Source organism: Falco peregrinus, chromosome 5 (genome assembly GCF_023634155.1).
Source record: "Falco peregrinus isolate bFalPer1 chromosome 5, bFalPer1.pri, whole genome shotgun sequence".
NCBI lineage: Eukaryota > Metazoa > Chordata > Aves > Falconiformes > Falconidae > Falco > Falco peregrinus.
The window spans coordinates 77,452,173-77,471,063 of NC_073725.1; the positions used below are offsets into that span (position 1 = coordinate 77,452,173).

Here is an 18,891-nt window from a genome sequence, read left to right on the forward strand (position 1 = left end):
TGTCTGGGAGCAATACTACGAGTAATCACCGATTTTAATAACAAGATCGGATTTTCTCCTGACATCGTTGGGGATAAAGGAGGATTTGTAGATACTTCAGCTATATTAAGCCATTATTTCAATTGATTTGCAGACACGAAAGGGAAATGAGTCATTATTGATTTGATACCTCGGCAGAGGAGCCTGTCGCAAGCAGGTCCTGCTGGGCTGCTGGGTGATGCTACAGCTGCGCCTCTTCTGAGATACAGTTTTTCACATGATTTGTATAATGCGCTTTATCATTCGTAATGACTTCAAGTTCCAGTGTGAAGACAGACATGGGATGATTTCTTGAGTCATCACCTTCGCTCAGCTGAGACTTCCAGTGTCCTCCTTGTCTAGGGAAACCAATGGGGCTTCACCTCTGCAGGACCCTCCATGCCAGAGGTTTCCCAAACCCACCCCGAGTGTGAGCCTGCTCCCCAGGGTCTCTCTGCCAGCTGGTGGCAAGGCTGAGAAGCTTTCAGCTGAGCATCCTCGGTGGTGAGCATGTTTCACCTTCTGTCAGTGGGCTTTGGGATGGCAGCATCTCCTCCCCGCTTTGGCCTGCAGGTGCCTGACCTGCCCCCATGCCTTGGTGAGGCTTGTGCCCCTTGGAGATACTTCTTTTGGGCAATATTTCCAATTTTAGTAAATTTCTTTAAAAATGCAATAGAGAACAATATTGATGCCTGCTCCTGAGGTGTTCTGCTGTGAGTACCCAGTGCCACCAGCAAAACAGCTCCTTGTAGATGCCTTCGGGGTTGGAGGGTTAAAGCATCAATCCCAGAGACTAAACTCCAGCACTCAGACAGGGCTGGGGTTTTGTGCTTGGGCGAAGCAGCAGTTGGGTGCATATAGGAATGAAAAATTGTAATAATCTGGCTTTAATCACAATTATAATGTAACGGTGACTTGAGAGACAAGGTATTTCCCTAGAAGTAGCTGAAAACTACAAGGGTCCTTAAAGAAGAGGTTGGGTTATAAAAGGAAGGGAACTAGGGATGGGATTAGTGCCATTGTCCCAAGTGTTCCCGATCGAGGGTCCACTCTTCCCTCCCCTTTCACAAAGGGGTCTCGTGTTTTGCTCTGCTCCCCTGGAGGGAGGCACTTCTCGCAGGGGGGTACTTCGTGCAGCCCAGGACCTCACCGTGGCTCACAGTAGCTCATCAGCCCGGAGCAGCAGCCAGAGGGTGAAGCTGGCCTGGCCGCTGGCAGTGCCCCCCTCTGCGGAGCCGCCTGTCCTCAGCGTGCCCTGCTGCCCAGAGCAGCAAAATGCCTGACTGGTGGCTCTCAGGAGAGATTTGTTAATTAATCCGGGATTTTTAATCCTTCTGTCCACAGCCCAGATCTTTGAAGCAGGACTTAATGAGCCCTGGAGAAATAAGTATCTTGGGCTTTTTCCTGCCAGCCAGCTTACGAACAGCAGAGGGGCCAGGTCCCGTGGCCGGCGAGCTGGCAGTGAGGAGCGTGAGCCCTTTGCCAAGGTGCTACAGGGCGCCCGAGCCACGCTGCCACAATGAGGGGTTCAAAGCCACAGCACAGGTCACCCCTGCAGCCTGGCTCCTGCCTCTGGGCTGCTCCCCCCGGTCCAAACCCTGCTAAAAAGTGGCGGCTCCTGATGCGCAGCTCTGCCATGGGTGGCAGCTTGAGGCTGCACGGGAGATGCTGCTGGAGCCTGGCAGGCAGGTGGGCTTGCAGGGGGGATGTCCTCACCACTGTACTGAGCCTGGGGCTTGTTCAAATGCTGCACCTGGAAGGGTGTCTCCTGGGGAAAGCACTTGTCTCTGGTAATGTTTCCAATGACAAATCTTAGCAGAGACATGAATGCGGGCTGAGACAGCCAGAAAGCAGCAGTGTTGAACTTGGACCTGTTGGAGCGGGTCCAGAGGAGGCCACAAGGATGATGGGAGGCTGGAGCACCTCTCCTGTGTGGGCAGGCTGAGAGTTGGGGTGGTTCAGCCTGGAGAAGACAAGGCTTTGGGGAGACCTTACAGCAGCCTGCCAGGGCATAAAGTGGGCTTATTAGAAAGATGGGGGCAGACCTGTTAGCAGGGCTTGTTGCAATAGTTTAAAACTGTTACCCGTTGTCCTAAAAGAGGGTTGATTCAGACTAGATGTAAGGAAGAAACTTTTTGCTGAGGTTGGTGAGACACTGGACAGTCTGCCCAGGGAGGTGGTGGATGCCCCGTCCCTGGACACATCCAGGGTCAGGCTGGACGGGGCTCTGGGCAGCCTGATCCAGTGGAAGGTGTCCCTGCTCCTGCAAAGATCCCTTCCAACCCGACCCTTCTGTGATCCTGTGAGCTCGGGGCTGGGGAAGGTGGCTACTCCTTGCCTGGGCCCTTCTAAGAAGCGGTGTCCCCACCGCAGTTGCCCCGAGCAGGGGCTATCTCATCTGCCTTCAGCTTTGGTGTTGTTTTGGTGGCTGCACCCTCTTGCTTCTGCTGCTGTGTGTGCACTGTGGGGCGTACATGGGGGTCTCCACAAATGGTTGTAAAAGGGGTGTCAGGCCATGCTGCCATGCCTGGAAACTGCCAGAGGCTGCATCCTTCTGAGACAGCCTGCAGAAACTGCAATTCTTCTGCCTTTGTGTCATGGACACTTCTTTTTCTGCCAGGTATTAAGGTAATTGGTGGCATCAAGGAACTCACTGGAGAAGAATATGGAGTTTATGTCAAGAGGATTCTTCCAGGGGGTGTTGCTTATGTGGACGGTGAGTACAGAGTGCCACAAGGTCTGAGAAAAGCCAAAATCCAGTGTATTTATTTTGTATGTTGCCTTAGTAGACATTTCAGGTGCTTCCTCCCAGATTTTCCAGCAGCGGGGATATTTTTTTAGTGTGGCAGTCATTGTGACATCCGACAGCAGCCTTGGCTTGGCCTCTCAGCGTATGTACGATTGTTTCATGTCTTTAAAGCAAGATCCATCTCTGCCACACAAAGAACCTCGCTTTCCTTCCTGCCATTTCCCACGTGTCACCCACTGCCTGTAGCCCCAAAATGACCTGAGATCCCTTTGGAAATTCTGCTGTGCTCTGGGCCACTGATTTCATTCTGAGTATCTTCAAAAAGTAGGTATTAGGCAGCGGTCTGCAGAGTTAATTTTTTATAACTTAAGCCAAGAAGAGATTCCCTACCCCTCCACACACCCCCACTCCTCCCACCACGTGTTACAATAGTGTTTTTCATCTAATAAAGAAAAATAAATCCTGAACAGGTGGAAATGCCACTTGTGGTTTTCCACCTGACCTTGAAACTGAACGAAGTAAAAGCTTTATTGCATTTTTTGGTTTTCCCTTTTTTGCAGCTTCCTAGAGCAGAGGCAGTGACGTTGGCAGGGGTTGTTAGGGAGGCTGCAGGAACTTCATCTATGGGCATCTTGAAAAACAGGTTGGATGAGCATCTCAGAGAGCGACCTATGCATATTTCATCCTGTCTCTGGGCAAAGGAAGGAACTGCCCAGCCTCTCCCAGTCCCTTCAAGCTGTATTTTCTGCATTTTCTATCCATTAGTTTTCTTTTCTAGGGCGCCTGCAGCCAGGAGACCAGATTCTGGAGGTCAATGGAGATTCCCTAATTGGGGTTACAAGCGAGAGGTACCCTATCCAAATGGAAATTTTGCATTCCTGTTGCTTTTGTATAATTCTGTGAAGTGGTTTAGGCTGAGGGTTGCACAGAGGACACCGGGATATCGCTTTGTCTGTGCTCTGATGCAGCCAGTGCTGTTCCTGAGAGCCAGCTTGGGAATTCTCAGATGAAAAGTTTCTGTGTAAAGACAGACCAGTGAACCCAAACTGTATTTGTGGGATATTGGGACATTTCCCCCAAATACTGGGGGTTTTAACAGCTCCCCACAGCCCCACTCTACCTGCTGCAGCTTCCCAGCAAGCCTGATAGCTCCCAGCACAGGAGATCTGTCAGTGCCCCAGCCTGACAGCGCCACTCTGTGCGGTGGATTCCCTCTGGAGCTGGAATCCAGCCCCTCAGCTCCCCACCAAGGAAATAATTAACTGATCTGGAGGAGCACCACACTTTTGGGACGTCCCTTTTCCATTAAACATGGAGCTAGCCCGCTGGCTGCCTTGCATTCCTGGATGGTGTACTTAGCCTGGACGGGTGCTTGGGAAGCAGCACAAGGAGCTTCTCCTGCTCCCAAATGCTTGGAGGGGCTGGGTTTGATGAAGGTCCCCCTCCCTGAGGGCATCCTTGCAGCTGCAGGGGGGCTGTGTCCGCCCCCCACCCCCCAGCACGCTGCCCTGACTCCCACAGGGTCGCCTGTGTTTTGAACCAGAAAGCAGCCATCCCTGAGACAGAAACTTCCCGAGGTGGCAGATGCACTAGGAGGTATTTGTTCACTACCATGTGCATCTTCTGGGTCCACTTCGTTAGCAGGAACTTCTACTTTATTGCAGAAGTGGGAAAATCAGCCTGCAACTTGGCCCCGCTGCCAGGGCAGGGGATGGGGCTGCTCCGTGGGTATCAATCTGGGAAAGGTCACTCGCCTGCTGGTGGGGTCTGCCCCACCGTGGGTCCCTGCTTGGTTTGCCATGAGCTTTGATATGCAGCTGGGCGAGCTTGGTGGAGCGCCGCTGCAAGCCGGTGCTGATGTTCTGTGGTCCTTGCCTTGCAGGGCCGTGGACATCTTGAGGACAGCGTCGGCCACCAGCCACATGCGCCTTCTTATAGCCCGCGATGATGATGCCAGGTAAGGGGTGTCATCGCATGCCAGGAGGGGGGAGCGCGGCGCTCGTTGGCACCACAGCTGCCTTTGAGCTAACCAGGCTCAAAACCCATGGTGAAGACCGGGGCAACTGAGGGTCTCTGATAACTGTACACGGGTAGGAATGTGCTGGAGCTGTGATGGGAAGGGAAGCAAAGCTGGTGGCTCCAGCTGCAGATGTGGCTCCAGCCCAGCCTGTGCCAGGTCTGTGGGCCATCCTGGCATCAAGCAGGTTTCCACAGGCATTTCACTGGAGAGGAGCAGGGCAGCTCCAGCCTCGGCTGTAGGGTGGATGGGCTCCTTCAGCTCTGCTGCACGGTGCTGAGCTGCCTGTGGCTCACCATGTCCTGCACAGAGCTTTGGGTGAAGATGTGCAGGGACAGCAGGATCTTCCCTTCCCTTTCCAGTTAGACCCATTGAATTAAGGTCATCCATCACTACAGGATTCCTCCTTCTTAGAGGATAAGCAGTTTCTCCCTGAAACCTCTTCCCTCGCTGCTTCCTGGAAAACCTCGCTTTCTCTAGAGAGGCTTGGAGGAATCAAAAGGAGAAGGACAGGGTGCGGTTTTGCCTTGGCTGGATTTAAGCTGTGTGAGACTCTGATGGTGTCATGAGGGAGGGCAGGGTTGTGGAAACCAAGGTATGGGATGAGTGGGGTCTTTCCTGGCATCCCCTGGGAGATCAGGTGCAATGTGCCAGTGCATCCTCTCCCTTGAATAGAAACACAGGTCTGGAAAAGTGAGGTGCACCGGGAACCACAGAAATGCAGGCGGGTTTAGGCGGAGCGTGGCTGTGGGCAGGTGGGCTGTGGTGCCGAGGCTCCGCACTGCGCCTGGGTGGCTGAGGAACACCAAGGCGTTTGCTCAACAACCCCGCATCCCGTTAGCGTCGCAGATGATGGCTTCATTGCTTATCCATCAGCAGCTGTGGAGCGTTACTGCCTTAGCAGATCAGTGAGAGTGCTGTAATGACAGGGATGAGGGTAATTTTGACACAGTAAAGTACTGGTGGAAGAATTAGTTGCTATTAATGATGGACTGCTTTTTAATCTATGATCTTCGGGTGAAAATAACATCTCAAATTATTATATTAACTGCAAGTGCTTCAGCAGGTGCTGAGGAAGCACTGCAGGGATGGTTCCTCCAGCTGAGTGGCTCCCTGTGCCCAGCGGCAGCAGGACCGGCTCAGGGGAACACTTCATTTCTCAGCCAGAGCCCCCAAAGCAGGTTTTCTGCCTTCACCCGTGCTGATCTGTTCCAAGCTGTTCAGGCAACATGATGTGCCTCCTAATATCTTAAATTGCAGCAGATGTTTCTTAAAACATACGCACGTGTGGCTTTGTCAGCAGCTCCAGCTCCTTCAGGCATCTGTTGGCAGTCCCTGATCGCCCCACTACGGAGCTGCTTGAAAACCCACTGAGGGAGGCAGGGAGGGCAGCGGAACGTTAAACAATTTATTTGGCTTCTGTTTGCTCTTGGTTATCTGTTAAATCTGCAAAAGGTTAGCCAGTGGGAGAGTGGGGAAGTAATCAGTTTATTTATTTTTTAAAAAAAAGATTTGCAGAGATTTCGCTTACATAATCATCTCACAAACTGTTCAATACACGAATACATATCTCCAGGATTAAGGGCTGTGGAAACGGGGGAAGGATTTTTCTGCTTTCTGCTTTTTAGTTTTGTCTTTATTTTATTGATGCTCTATTATCTTTTAAATCTGTCCTTGAGTGTGGGTGAGCCGACAGCCCTCTGTCTGGGCTGAAGCAGGCACATTGACTTCCCAGGGGCCGTCGGCTCCGGAGGGGATACCCATGGAGACGCCACCCCGTCAGCTCCCGTGGGCTGAGGGCAGCCTCACACCTTCCCACTGCCTGGCCAAGCGGCTCATGAGATGTGAAAACTGCAGGAAGGCACGGGGAGGAGCGTAATTCAGTGTGTTTGCAGATACTCGCATGCAGGTCATCTTCATAAACGCTGGAGGAGGAAATGTAATGGGTTTGGAAGGCAATCCAACCTGCCTGCCAATTTTCCCAATGACTCAGCTGAGTAGCATTTTGTTGTGGTTGCCCTCAGGTGAATTTGACTCATAAACGCTATTATTTGTCCCTGGAGTTAATTATAGGCCCAAATTACCTGTGCTCTTAATGGAATTCAGTCCTGGCGCGTATAAGATGCATGTTTTCAGCCTGTCGCATCAGACATGCTGCAGAGAGCGGCAATAATGTAAGGGCTTAAAGCAGAAAATTCAGATTTAGAGCTGGACACACTGGGTTTGGATGATGGCTGGATCTGATTTTCGTCTGTGCTCATCTTTAGCTAATGAGCGTAATTTTATTGCATACACATAATTATTGTTTATTCATTCTTAGCCTGAAAGTTACAATAGTTCCTTGTTTCTCTGCGTTGCACAGATATCATCCTGGTCTTTCAGGTTTATCACTGTGAGAAAGCCAGTTTGTGCTGCACCTCCTAGTATTCACATGATAAAATGCTAAATACATTGCATCTTCGCATGATATGCGCAGTCATCTTGGTGGAAATGGGTTGTTGCATTAAAAGGGCTTGCACAACGAGCAGTGAGGGCAGTACTCTGCTTTTCTGCCAGTGCACAACCAATACCCAGAATCGGCAGAGAGGCTGCTGCCGGCACTCGTGCCCAGCCTGGTGCCAATGCAAGGCAATCCCTTTTTCCCTGTGAGCCCTGCGTGTGACAGTGGCAGCTCAGCCCACGGGTTTGTTCATCCAGCACTTGGTGCTAAACTAGAAGGCAGTGCTGGGGCTAACCTGGCAAGCCTGGAGTGTCCCAGCATCGTTGGCTGCTCCTTGGGGAAAAACACACATCCTTACATAGGAGCTGAGGTGCACCTCTGCATGTCACTGCTTCCTAGGCATTAATGGAAAAGCAAAGCCCAGCAGCGGCGCGATGTGCTGCCCCGCACAGCCAGTGCAGGAGGGCTCACAGCTCGGGGTGTGCCAGGACGGACCTGGGCTCTGTGCCGGAGCTGCTGCTCCAGAGCATCATCCCACCCAGACAGCTGTGGCAATGCTGCAGCTGCTGCGAGCTGGGAGCGAGAAAATCTGCTTTTGTGACGCTTCTGCAGTGCTTTGGGTTCGCGATTCCTGCTGACCTGCAGGCTTTGGGATTTTTGAGACAAGCTATTGATTTATCGGGTGTCACAGGCTCCTCTTTCTTCCCCAGCTGTGGCACAGAGCTGAGGTTTCCAGCCACCGTGGTCTCACATAACCTTTGATGTAGGATTCACCCTTTGTTCTCCCAAGAGCAAAAGGGCAGGACAAAAAGGTATTATGAGATAAAACAACAATATTCTGCAGGAAGATTGACCCTGCCGCTGCTTAATCTGTAGCAAAGTCAGCCTACAGCTGGCTGCTGCCAGCAAACCCCATTATCCCACCCGATGCTGTGGGGCTGGCTGAAGACTGTGCAGGTCCACGCTCTGTCACAGGGATCCTCCAGTGTCTGTGTCCTAATGAAAAGAAGCTGGAGAAGGGATTGCTAAAATGAACTTTTCACCTAATACAACCCCATGAATTATTTTTTTTTAAATAAAGCTGAGCATCCTACTCCTGCAGGCACCTGGTAATTGAGAATGTTTTAGTAAGGGTCAAATTTTAAATATTAAAGACATCTTCTGAAGTCTCTTGGTGTCCGAAAGCGCAAAGCAAAGACCTGTTGGCATTCCTTCAGTGTACTCGTTCATTAATCGGCAATGTTTGGGCATCATCTGCCCACTTGCAAGTTCCTTCAAATACAGCACTGAGCACAAAATTAATTCTCAGGAGACTGACACCAGAAAGTGTATTGCTGGCTGCTGGGATAAGCGTATGCTTCAAGTTAGTCATGTGTTTATGTCCTTGGCGGGACTGGGGCTTGCCATATTGACCAACAAAGCAGGAGCTGGGACAGCGGCGTGTGACGTAGCCTTTAGTCACATCGTCCCTACAGCAAGTGGCTGGGCTGGAGCTGGGCTTGCAAAGCAGCCCTGGGCTCGGAGCTCATTGTTCAGGTTCCTGAGCAAATAATGATAAATAGTCCTTTGTGGATGAGCTTAACGACATGAAATAAACAACAACAAAGAACGCTCAGGTTATATATGCCCTTGCTGAGAGTTTGACAGCACGGATCGGTGATTGGGTTTGCATTGTTTAGCACGGTTTAAAGAGCTTGAGAGCTGCCAGACTAGTTGCATTTGCATTGACTAAGAGTTTTTTAGCCATTGTTTTAAGTTCATAGCCTGTGTTATGCTCTGATGGATTATTATCTGAGGAAAATGTAACAATGGATGACCACAGGAACACCCAGCCCAAAACAAAACCCCAGATGCTGATGGCTTGGTAACCAGTGGAAATAATACGTTAGCTTCCAGCAGGTTAGACCTGCCATTGCAATAGGTCAAGGAGGGATAAAGGCCATCGCTGCATGAGTTACCAGTGAATCACCTACAGGAATACAGAGGCTTTACTGGAAAGCTAGAAAAATTCTGCTAAGGTAAGATCCATCCAAGGCTTAACCTAGAGAACCCCAGAGCAGCAAACCACTGTCCTACTGCTATAGGAGCTAAGCTGTCCTTTCACTTTCTCAGTGCTGTTACGTATGTTTTAGTGTCCAGTGCTATGAAACTGCCTGTTAAAACAGTTTTGTGGAAAGTCGGGTTTCTGAACAAAGTAGTTGTCTTTTTTTAAGGTCCTGGGTTTAGTTGATAAAGACAATAGTGTTGGTGCAAAGTACTGGGATTCACCAAGGCATTCCACTAAGCATTGTGTGAGGGGTTTAAAATTAGCGTTAAATGGAATGAATAAGGCGTACATTTGATGGCAATATTAGATAAGGCAGGCGCTGGTCTTTGAAGTTTGTTAATGAGCTGGTTGTTAATGGGAAGATGTAAATTACTGAGAGCATTTCCAGCAGGAACCTAAGGAGCTGATGATTCATTCATCATTTAATATTGTTGACTCTAATCTAGCCAATAATATAGAACATCTGTCCCGGTAAAGTACGCAGATGACACAACGTCTGCTTGTGTGTAAGGGCAGTCTCCTCACTGAGGAAACTTTGCTGTGGTTGGTTTCCTACAGATTTATGTCTTGAGCTTGTCTGACTGTCAAGTCTGAGAGCTAGCCGCTCATAACCAGGCTTTTCCCGTGGCTACAACATCAAGAAGGCACTTTCCCATGGGGATTCCCTCGTGCCTTCAAAGCGGACATCTAATATTGTTACCGCGGCCACAGAAACAGCACTTTCAGGGTCTCTCCCCATTGCCTGGCTGCTTATTTAATGACACGTGTAACAAATTAGTCATCCTTGAAGCCTTTCTCTCTGCCAAAAGTTTGGATTGGTCAGGTAGTGTTGGGTTATGAAGGAAGAGGACCACGCAGTCACAGAGGGACAGCACGCTCCTGGGAGCGAAGAGCCGGTGTGGCAGGGATGGGCGCAGGAGGCTGATGCTGGACTGTGGCATCCCCTTTCCATGCCTCCTCATCCAGAAGGATGAGAGAGAGCCTCATGGGAGTTCAAAGAAGGGTTACAGAAATGATGCAGGAGCTGGTAAACATGGTTAATGGTGCTTCTTAATGGGGTTTAAAAACTCAAGATGTTATACTTAGCAAAAGGAAGGTCGCGAAGCAATTCTCCTGCTGTGTACAGGCAGTTACAGTTCATCAAGGACTCAATGTGCTCGGGTTGTTATGTGGTGGTCACACTCAACCTGGAAGCAAAACATTAATGAAGGCACTTGGGCACTGAGCCAGCTTTCTGGGGGATGCTGTGGATGAGATTGCTTTGCAGAGAGCAAAGGAATCTCATCCACAGATGTAGCAAGCAGGGGGGGTTACCTCAAGATGGAGGGATGTTGCTAAATGTTTGTGGACTGCCATTCCTCCCTGTTCCTGAATTTACTGACAAGCCCTTCTCATCCTGATACCTGTAACTTTAGTGTGTGCCTGCTGGTTCAGCATCTGCAGCCATGAGCTGCTGGGAAGAGCAGAGAAGCCTGTGCTGCCCCAGCATGCTTGGTGTTGTGTGTGCAACTCTTTGTTAAGGTCTCACGCTCCCAGAGTTCATCTTAGGCGTGTGATGTTTACGGAGGACATCACCACGGATGAATTCAGAGAGCAGGCTGCTGCTTTTGCATGTGCTCCAGAAGCCATCTCCCACCTTTAGCAGGAGCTGCTTTCTGTCTAGGAAAGGAGGAGAAAAAAAGAGAGAAAAATCTATATTTAACTATTCTAGAAGGAGTCACAAATAGGCCAAGCATTTTTGTTTTATGTTTGCATAGTTACAGCTCCTTCTGACAGCCTGTTTAATTTGTGCAGTCAGAACTTCTGAGCTTTATAGTTGGAGCTGAAATTATTCCAGCTGATTCCCAGGAGGGCCCACGCGGCAGGGGTGCAAGGCAGGGCTCCTGTGCTCGTCTGCCCCCTCGCAGGAAGGACAGTCCCCAGCACTAGTGCCTGCCCGTGCATCCCCTCCCAGCTCCCCTTGCCCATGTTTGCCCTCAACACTTTCCAGGGCAGGGAAGAAGCACACGGAAGCTCTGGCCCATTGCAGGAAAGCTGCACTGCCGTGAGGTTGGTTATTGACCTTAAGCCTTGCATAACCTGTTGAAACCAGGGGGGTTACCTTCATGCTTGAGGAAGCTCCATCTGCTCCCCATTGCTGGAGGGCACTGGCCCTATGGACTTGGTAGTAAGTCTCTGCCATCAGAGGCACCGTTGCCATGTGATTGGATGGAGAATAGTTTTGAGCAGCAGCTGACTGTGCTATGTTTTGTTTCCAGGAGAGAGTTCTCTGAGCTGCTGGAGAAGTTCGGCTCCCAGAGCAACACCGGCTCAGCGCGGAGCTCGCCGATCCTGCATGGTGGCAGTGAGTAGCTCAGCATGCCTTGGGGGGGAACCAAAAGCCCCTCTCTCTCTGCTGAGAGTTTTCTTTATCCCAGTGTTATTTTGAAGGAGTTTTGATTGGATTTGTGTAGGTGTTTGGGTGGAGGTTTAAAGGAAGAGAAGTCCTGCTTGTCCTTACTGCAAGCACTCAGCGTGTCCCCAGGTGCAGAGCAGCTGGCACGGCCAGTCCTGCCTGCACAGAGCAAGCACAAAGCAAAGCACCCAGCCAGCCCCCTCAGGGGGAGCAAGGCAGAATTGAGTTGGGGTCACAACCACACCCCAGATCCCCAGACTCTGCTTAGCTGACGTGCTGGTCAGGTAAACCCACCAGTACCCGTCTCTGCAGGTGCAGCTTTCTGCTATGGATTTCAGAGCGTTTCAGTGACCATTACTTTTCATTTGCAAATGGGAAATTTTTAATGAGATGCAACAAAGTTAACCTAAGTGAGGTGCCAGTGCATCAAATCACGTACGCATGGGGAAAGCAGCTGTCCCGCTGGCTTGGCATCCCACCAGAAAGCTGCCAACCCTTCCCCTATGGCAGAGCTACGTGGGGCTGGCAGAAGGGTGACAGTCCCATGCTGGAATTGTGTCAAGGAGGCTGAATGTTTCCTCTCCACGAGCAATATACTGATGCCCTTAACTACCATAGGGTTTTCCCAAAAAACCTAGGAAAACAGTGCCAGCTCTCAGTGGCAGAGTTGGGGGGCGGGTGATGCTGGAGTATTTACATTCTCTGACTTTGCTGTTCAGGTCGATACCTGGAAAGTACCTCCTCGGGCTCCTCCTCGCGCTCCCAGAGCCCGCTGCTGCTGAGCCCCGCCAATTCCCACGGCCCCTTCATCGGGAACCCGGCGCACCCCCCTCATGCACAGTACGTAGAGGTCGCGTGGGGCTGCCCTTGGTCGGTCATGAAGATGCCACCAACCATCTAACACTCTTAGGGGTACATCCAGTAAATAACTCCAGTGCCTGAAGAACTTTGTTCCATCCGTATGTCCTCTACACTGTTCTATCACCACAATGGCTAAGAGACCACAGCATCTTCTAGAAGTCCTCGTTGTAGCGGTGTCTTGACTGTTCCTGGGAAGCCTGTTCCCAAGAACTGAAAATGTCCCCCGCTGAGGCAGTCTGCAATCTGCTCAGCCAGCCACGCAGCTGCCCCTCTTCCTCCCCTCTGAAACCGGGGGGGAAGCCGTGGCTTGCAGCCTGCTGAGAGCATCCTGCACATCACCTTTACAGCCCACGTCATGGGCGGCGTGCTTCAGGCCAGTGCTGCTTTTGGAAGGTGTTTCAGGAGTCTGGTGTCTATTGCCCTGCTCCTGGCACGGTGACATTGTGGAACAAGAGCACAGGTGCTGCCCTCTCAATGCAAACGCTCCTGACGCCTTTTGCTTTGGTGTCAGCAGCGGTTGCCTACAGACACCGCATCCTTTTGTCTCCAGAGTGTCTCCTGGAGCATGTGTTTTCATGTGGTCATCTGTCCCTTTCATACTTCACAGGGTCAGGGTTTGGACAGGCAGAGCTTGTTTTTCTGCGGAGTCTCGTCTCCAGGGTGCTTGGGGTTGCCCTTCTCAAGAGGGACAGCTCGAAGGGTGTTAGCAGTCATGGAGCTGGGACCATTTGTCCCCGGGGCTTGCAGCTTTCCTTCTTTTGCCAGCATAAACAAGCCAAGTCGCCTGTAAGAGAATCAGCCCTCGCTGCAGAACCAGTAAATCCTCTTGCTAAATACCAGCTTATTAGGGATTTGCAGAGGACAAATATTTGGCACCAGAGCTTTAAGCTGCTTGCATGGAGTGAGAGACCCTTACAGAGGAGAGGCCAGCTCATCTACTTGGCAGCTGGTTTGGTTTGGATGAGCTAGACACCCTTGCTCTGCTGTTAACCCGCTCCAGGCTGCAACGTAGGCTAGAGGGGACCTGGTCCGGTGGCCTCCTGGCTCAGCACTGCCATGCTGTGCCATGTTCTACTTGTCCCCGTGCTAGTGCCAGGCCCCTGTGGTCTTCTCCTGTGAGCAGCACAAGCCATTTGAAACCAGGGACCATTGATCGCAGCTGAGCCTTGGTGGTCAGCTGCAGAGATGTCATTTGGGCCAGGGGTCCTTTCATGCGTGTGGCTGCTGTCCCTTCTGCTCATGGCAGGTTGTCCCCAGGTTGTGGCCTCTCATCATCACTTGAGCCATCCCACTGAGCAACGGGACTCAGATACGATTTACTCTCACCACAGATAGTGTCTGAGACTTTGATTTGAACGGAGGCATTTAATGCTACCTTCACTGATATCGTTTTCCTGAAGTATTTCTCAGAGCGATGTTTTTTCATGAGATTAAGATGTATGCTGCAGGAATGCAGTCCCTTTCCTCCACAAGGCCAGCTGGCTCTTTGAGGGGGCCCTGCCAGGCTGGGGGGTGCTGGCAGCACCCTGCACTGTCACTGGGGTGTCTGACTGCTGGGGATGGTGCTGCTGGGGAGCACAGGGCGGTTACGTGCTGGTGCCACCATGAGCCATGGGATGCACAGCTATCCTTGGGTCTTAAATTATCAGATAACACGAGCACCAGAGATTGCAGAATGTTTGGTGACTGGCTGCTATGGAAAAAAACTGAAAAGGAGAAAATCCAGCTGCACCCAGCCCATGAGGAGGAAAAGACTCGCTGACCCTCACATCCCACTGAATCCTTCCCCCAAACCTCCCTGTCGCAGCGCTGCCCCCCAGCCCATGGGTGATCAGTGAAATCCCTGCTCCCACAAACACTGCAATTGCACAGCCCCCTCCCAGCGTGGAGCCCCCCGCTGTGCCTGGTCTTGGTGTCCTGCTGGGCCCTGCCTTGCAGGCAGCTCCTCCAGGGTAGGGTCCAGCCTTATAACTGCTCCAGTTGCAGTCCATCCCTGACTGGGCAAGTTGTCTGTAGCACTGGCACAGAAGCAAATCACAGTGAGGCGGGTATTGCTGTGAAGGTGCTTAAGGGCTCATCTCTTAGGGCATCTTGCAAGATTTTGAGTCCAAACCTCGATTCAGACATAGTCAGCTGTGTATGCTGAGCTTTGCTCTGAGGCTGGCCAAGCTGTAAATTGCTGTCTGGTGATTTAGCTGGATTAAAACAATAACCACATCGATCCTTTGTGTGCTTTTGGCTATAAAACCTGAAAATGTCAAATATATTCTGGTTAAGCCGTTAGTTTCTTCTCTCTTTATTTTCTAAGTGCAAACAAGTATTCCCCAGTATTTGGAATTATTCAGCCCAGTCGCCTTTGTAATGCTGAAGAGTGTCTGCTGAGAATGGGGGTCCTCAGCTCCTCTTTCCAAGGTTGGGTGGAAGAAAAGATGCAGAGGCAGAGAAGTTTGGGAGAAGTTAGAAGGATCGTGCAGGGAAAGAAAGCCAGGCAGAGTTTGTTCAGCGACATGGGAAAATCAACCAGATCACCTTGAGTCACCTGCTAACACCTCTCCCTTGCAGCTACTCCATTGAATCAGGAATCCAGAGCATTTCCATCACAAACTCCTCTGGCTTGGGACTGACAATCAGTGGTGGATCCAACAGGCCTGACGGCCCCATGATTTATGTTCAAGAGCTTATGCCAGATGGTGACTGTTACAAGGTAAGTCAGCGTGGAGACCCTCAGTGACTTCGTTGTGGGGACCCCTCCTAGAGGCTGTAGCTGTTCTGAAGCAGCTTTTCTAAGAACAGATTAATAACAAATTGCACAGACTAATGAGAATTAGTGTTGCAGGAGAAGGCTTTGGGCAGAGAGAGATTCCTTCCCAACATTGAGACTTTCTCCTTCTTTGTTTAGGATGGTCGGCTCCGACCTGGTGACCAACTAATCGCTATCAATAAAGATTCTTTGGTGGGCAGCACACATGAAGAGGCCAGAAAAATAATTGCAAAAGCCAAATTCAGGTAGGCATAGAACACTTCTCCTGTCATCATCACTGTGCTCTTGAGTCTTAGGCAGAAACCCTGCATGTCATATCAATGCTTGGCTTCAAGAAGCATGAGGCTTATCAGTCCTAAATGGTGCTTCAAGATGGTCCTGATAGGTGGTCATATAAGGAAATCTTGAATGCATGGATCATCCTGAAGTGTAATCCAGACCTTCCCAATGTTCTGGTCCTTGTGAACATCCCCTGTCACTGCCTAGCAGAGTTCTGCAACAGAACTGGAGTTCGAACAAGCAACGCAGCTGGTGGAAACCCAGCTACACTGGTGTGGGCCACATGGACTCAAGTGAGATGATCCTAGAGAAAGAGCCACAAGCATGGAAGGTCTGAAAATTTGTGCCTTTTTTTTTTTTTTTTTTTTTTTTGTTAATAAAATGTTCTGTGTTTCTTGTTTAAGACACGAGGGAAACACAGAAGTGGCCTTTATTCCTGGAAGGGGGCGGTTGCATCCTGGACTGCCAGTTCATAACAACATCCCATCACCACCTCCAAAGGCTGTGGGAAACGGTCTGAGTTCCTGCAGACTGAAGGTCCACGTGAGGTCCCCAGAGGTAGGTGGAAGTTCATATCTAAGAACACAAACATTAGTTCTGCAATCTTTCTTTGATCAGAAAACTCTTCTTTAGGGACTCCATGGCAGTCCTTCTGGATGATGGAAAGTCTGTAGTGCTGATGTATGTAGCCCTGTTTGGCAGCCAGGTATTTTCAATCTGAAATATCGTTTCTTCTGTCTTGGGTTTGAGACAGCGAAGGATCTGTGGAGGTAATGAGAGGAGTTTCTTCTCCAGGGCCTGCATTCAGACCTGTTTTAGAAGTCTCTGGTTTTAAAAAAACAAAACCCTTCTGTGGATAGCAACCTGCATCTCATTCAATACCAGTCATAGAGCTGGAAGGGATCTCAGGAGTCAGTTTGATCTAGTCTCCTACTCAAAGGCAGGAACAACTCTTTGTTCTTAAAGACCTCTGATGAGGATGAATCTGCAGTGTTCCTAAGCAGCCTGTTTCTGTTCTTCACCAGTCTAATGATAAGCCAGGCTCGTTCTTCCCGTGCAGCCTAGCTCCATGTTGTGTTTGCAGAGACGAGTGCTCGAGCTGTGTGCGGTGAGACAGGATTTAACCACACCACCCTTGCAATAATTTAGGTCTGTGGTTGGATTCGGTGCATTTGTTGCTCCTCTCCTGGACGGGTGCAATGCCAGGTGTATCTCCTGCCCTCTTCTACGTAAACTTCCTTTAGGGAAGGCTGGATGGATGTTCTTTTCACAGAGCATCATTCACAAAACATCTTTGTTTCCAGACCCTGTGGAGAGATGGGCTTGCAAGCGTGTCATATGCATGTTGCTTTTGGGTGTACCAGGCTGGAGACGTGGTTATGAAAGGCAGCCTTAGCCCATATACGCAGAGCCGAGCAGTATAGTTAATCCTTCACCATCCAGCAGAACGTGTGCTCCTGTAATGTTGCACACCTATATAAAATCACACTGCCGTCTGGAATTAAATTGCTCCTTTCCTCACTTTGCTGCTAAAAGATGGGACTTCTAATGAGGTCTGGGCATCCACGCTAGGGAAAGCTTGCTCAGGCGCCCATGCTACCTGCCTGTATGCCCTCAGCACCAGTCCTGTGCCCCTCGCTGCAGTGACGTTCCCAGCTGTGGAAGCGCTGTCTCAGTGGTGCTCAGCCTATCTACCCTGTGACTCTATTTTTCTCTCTTGCTTGTGCTTTCACCCATGACCTGGCACTTAAGAAGGGGTATGCACTGCTCTCACCTTCCTGCCATGCTCACTGTGATAGTTACGTATTTTGGGTAAATAACACAACTGGCTGCACTCAGACCCAGGACTTCGCTGGGGGGTTGGATGCAGAGCTTTAGGAGAACCTCTATGGAGAAACTGTACAAGGTCAAATTAATCCCCAGCTCTCAATCACAATTACGGTAATGACAAACTCATTTTTCTATGGGTGACCAGAGATTTTGAGATGGCTCAGGAATGCGCCTGTGCCGAGTCCTCCCAGAGAAACTTCTGGAGCCTCTTTTGGCCCGTCTGCACAAGGGGTGTACGTGGTGCCTTTGCTCTTTATGGGCCAGATGGGTTACTCTCTCTTGAACACCTAAATCTTCTGCTCTTTATTTACACCAACAGATTCTGCTTAGCAACCATCTGTGCTGTTTTGTCTTGTTTTTCTAGAATAGACATGAAAATAATTTCCCTGTGCTTTCTTTGTCACCGGACATTTGCCCACCCGAGCTTACTGTCTCAGGTAAGAGTCCTGCTAACTTTTTTTCTTTCGGGGGGTGGCAAACACAGCCTTGGCTCCTCGGTGCTGAGGGTGACCAGTGAAATTAAGTTTGATCAGTGTTCATATTGCTGTAGTGGAATCTAATGGGGTGACAGTGAGACTCAGCCTGCTGGGAGAGAGGGAAGACAGCAGCTTGGCTTACTCAATGGATAGTAATTATGTCCATGTTTGTCCGTAGTAGCAAATTTCTTTGCCAAGGCATTCAGAGGACCAAGGTATTCCATGGGAAACAGCTTCTTCCATTTGCAGCCTGTGATTCATTTGCAGCAGTGTCTTTGCACACATGCAAAGATCATGTCAGACTGCAAGGCTCACTCACTGCAGATGACGTTCCCTTCTGATGGGAATGGGTGGTCCTCAGAGACACAGTATAAAAGAAATCAAATAATGATAATTATAATGTACACAGTAACTCTGGGCATTATACAGGCATTAAGGATGCCCTCAGTTGGTCAAACTGGGAAACTGCTTATAGATGTGATTAAGTTAGATTTCTCTCTACAGCCAAGCTTCACTTTTTGCAATATGTTTCCCTGCTGTGTTTTCTCTCTGTGCTCTGAGTCCTCCACCTCTTGTGGAAGAGAGCCACTCTGTTCACTCGGTATGATGGCAGCAATGGGGGGTGAACTCAAACCACTCTGCAGCTTCACAGGTCCCTTAGGGATCACAGGAAACCTCAGTAACCCCCATGACCCAGTGTCCAGGGAGATGACCTCCAGCCAGATAGCCCATCCATGTCCCTAAGATGTGACGGTTACTCCTGTCCCAAGGAAAAGCTGGGCTTCCCCCAGCGAGCCCCCAGCAAGCGCTGCCCGTCATTCTCGCGGCCACGAGACAGCCCTTCCTCACCCACATGCTGCTGAGGCACCGGCCCTGCTCCTGAATCCCTGTGCTGCATTGTAATTTCCATCTGGAAGGCTAAGAGTGAGCATTGCGAGGTAAACTGTGTTTAGTCTGTACCTGGGATTAGTGGGAGAGACAGGGAGGAGACGGTGCTGAGCTGGATGTGCGTCAGTGC

The 18,891-nt window shown here is 50.3% G+C and overlaps 1 protein-coding gene across 4 annotated transcripts in view; it reads left to right on the plus strand.

The window, feature by feature from the left end:
• Window positions 1-18,891, plus strand: part of LOC101919904 (syntaxin-binding protein 4-like) — a 52,203-nt gene that overhangs the window by 15,112 nt on the left and 18,200 nt on the right. For all 4 annotated transcript variants that reach the window (XR_008747196.1, XM_055803827.1, XM_055803828.1 and 1 more), the window contains exons 3-11: window positions 2,639-2,734; window positions 3,546-3,615; window positions 4,650-4,724; window positions 11,530-11,615; window positions 12,386-12,506; window positions 15,090-15,231; window positions 15,427-15,533; window positions 15,972-16,125; window positions 17,762-17,834. Coding sequence is in view for 3 of the 4 variants with exons in the window: in XM_055803827.1 (XP_055659802.1) it covers window positions 2,639-2,734; window positions 3,546-3,615; window positions 4,650-4,724; window positions 11,530-11,615; window positions 12,386-12,506; window positions 15,090-15,231; window positions 15,427-15,533; window positions 15,972-16,125; window positions 17,762-17,834 (924 nt within the window). In the remaining variant the exon portion in view is untranslated. The remainder of the gene's footprint in view (window positions 1-2,638; window positions 2,735-3,545; window positions 3,616-4,649; window positions 4,725-11,529; window positions 11,616-12,385; window positions 12,507-15,089; window positions 15,232-15,426; window positions 15,534-15,971; window positions 16,126-17,761; window positions 17,835-18,891) is intronic.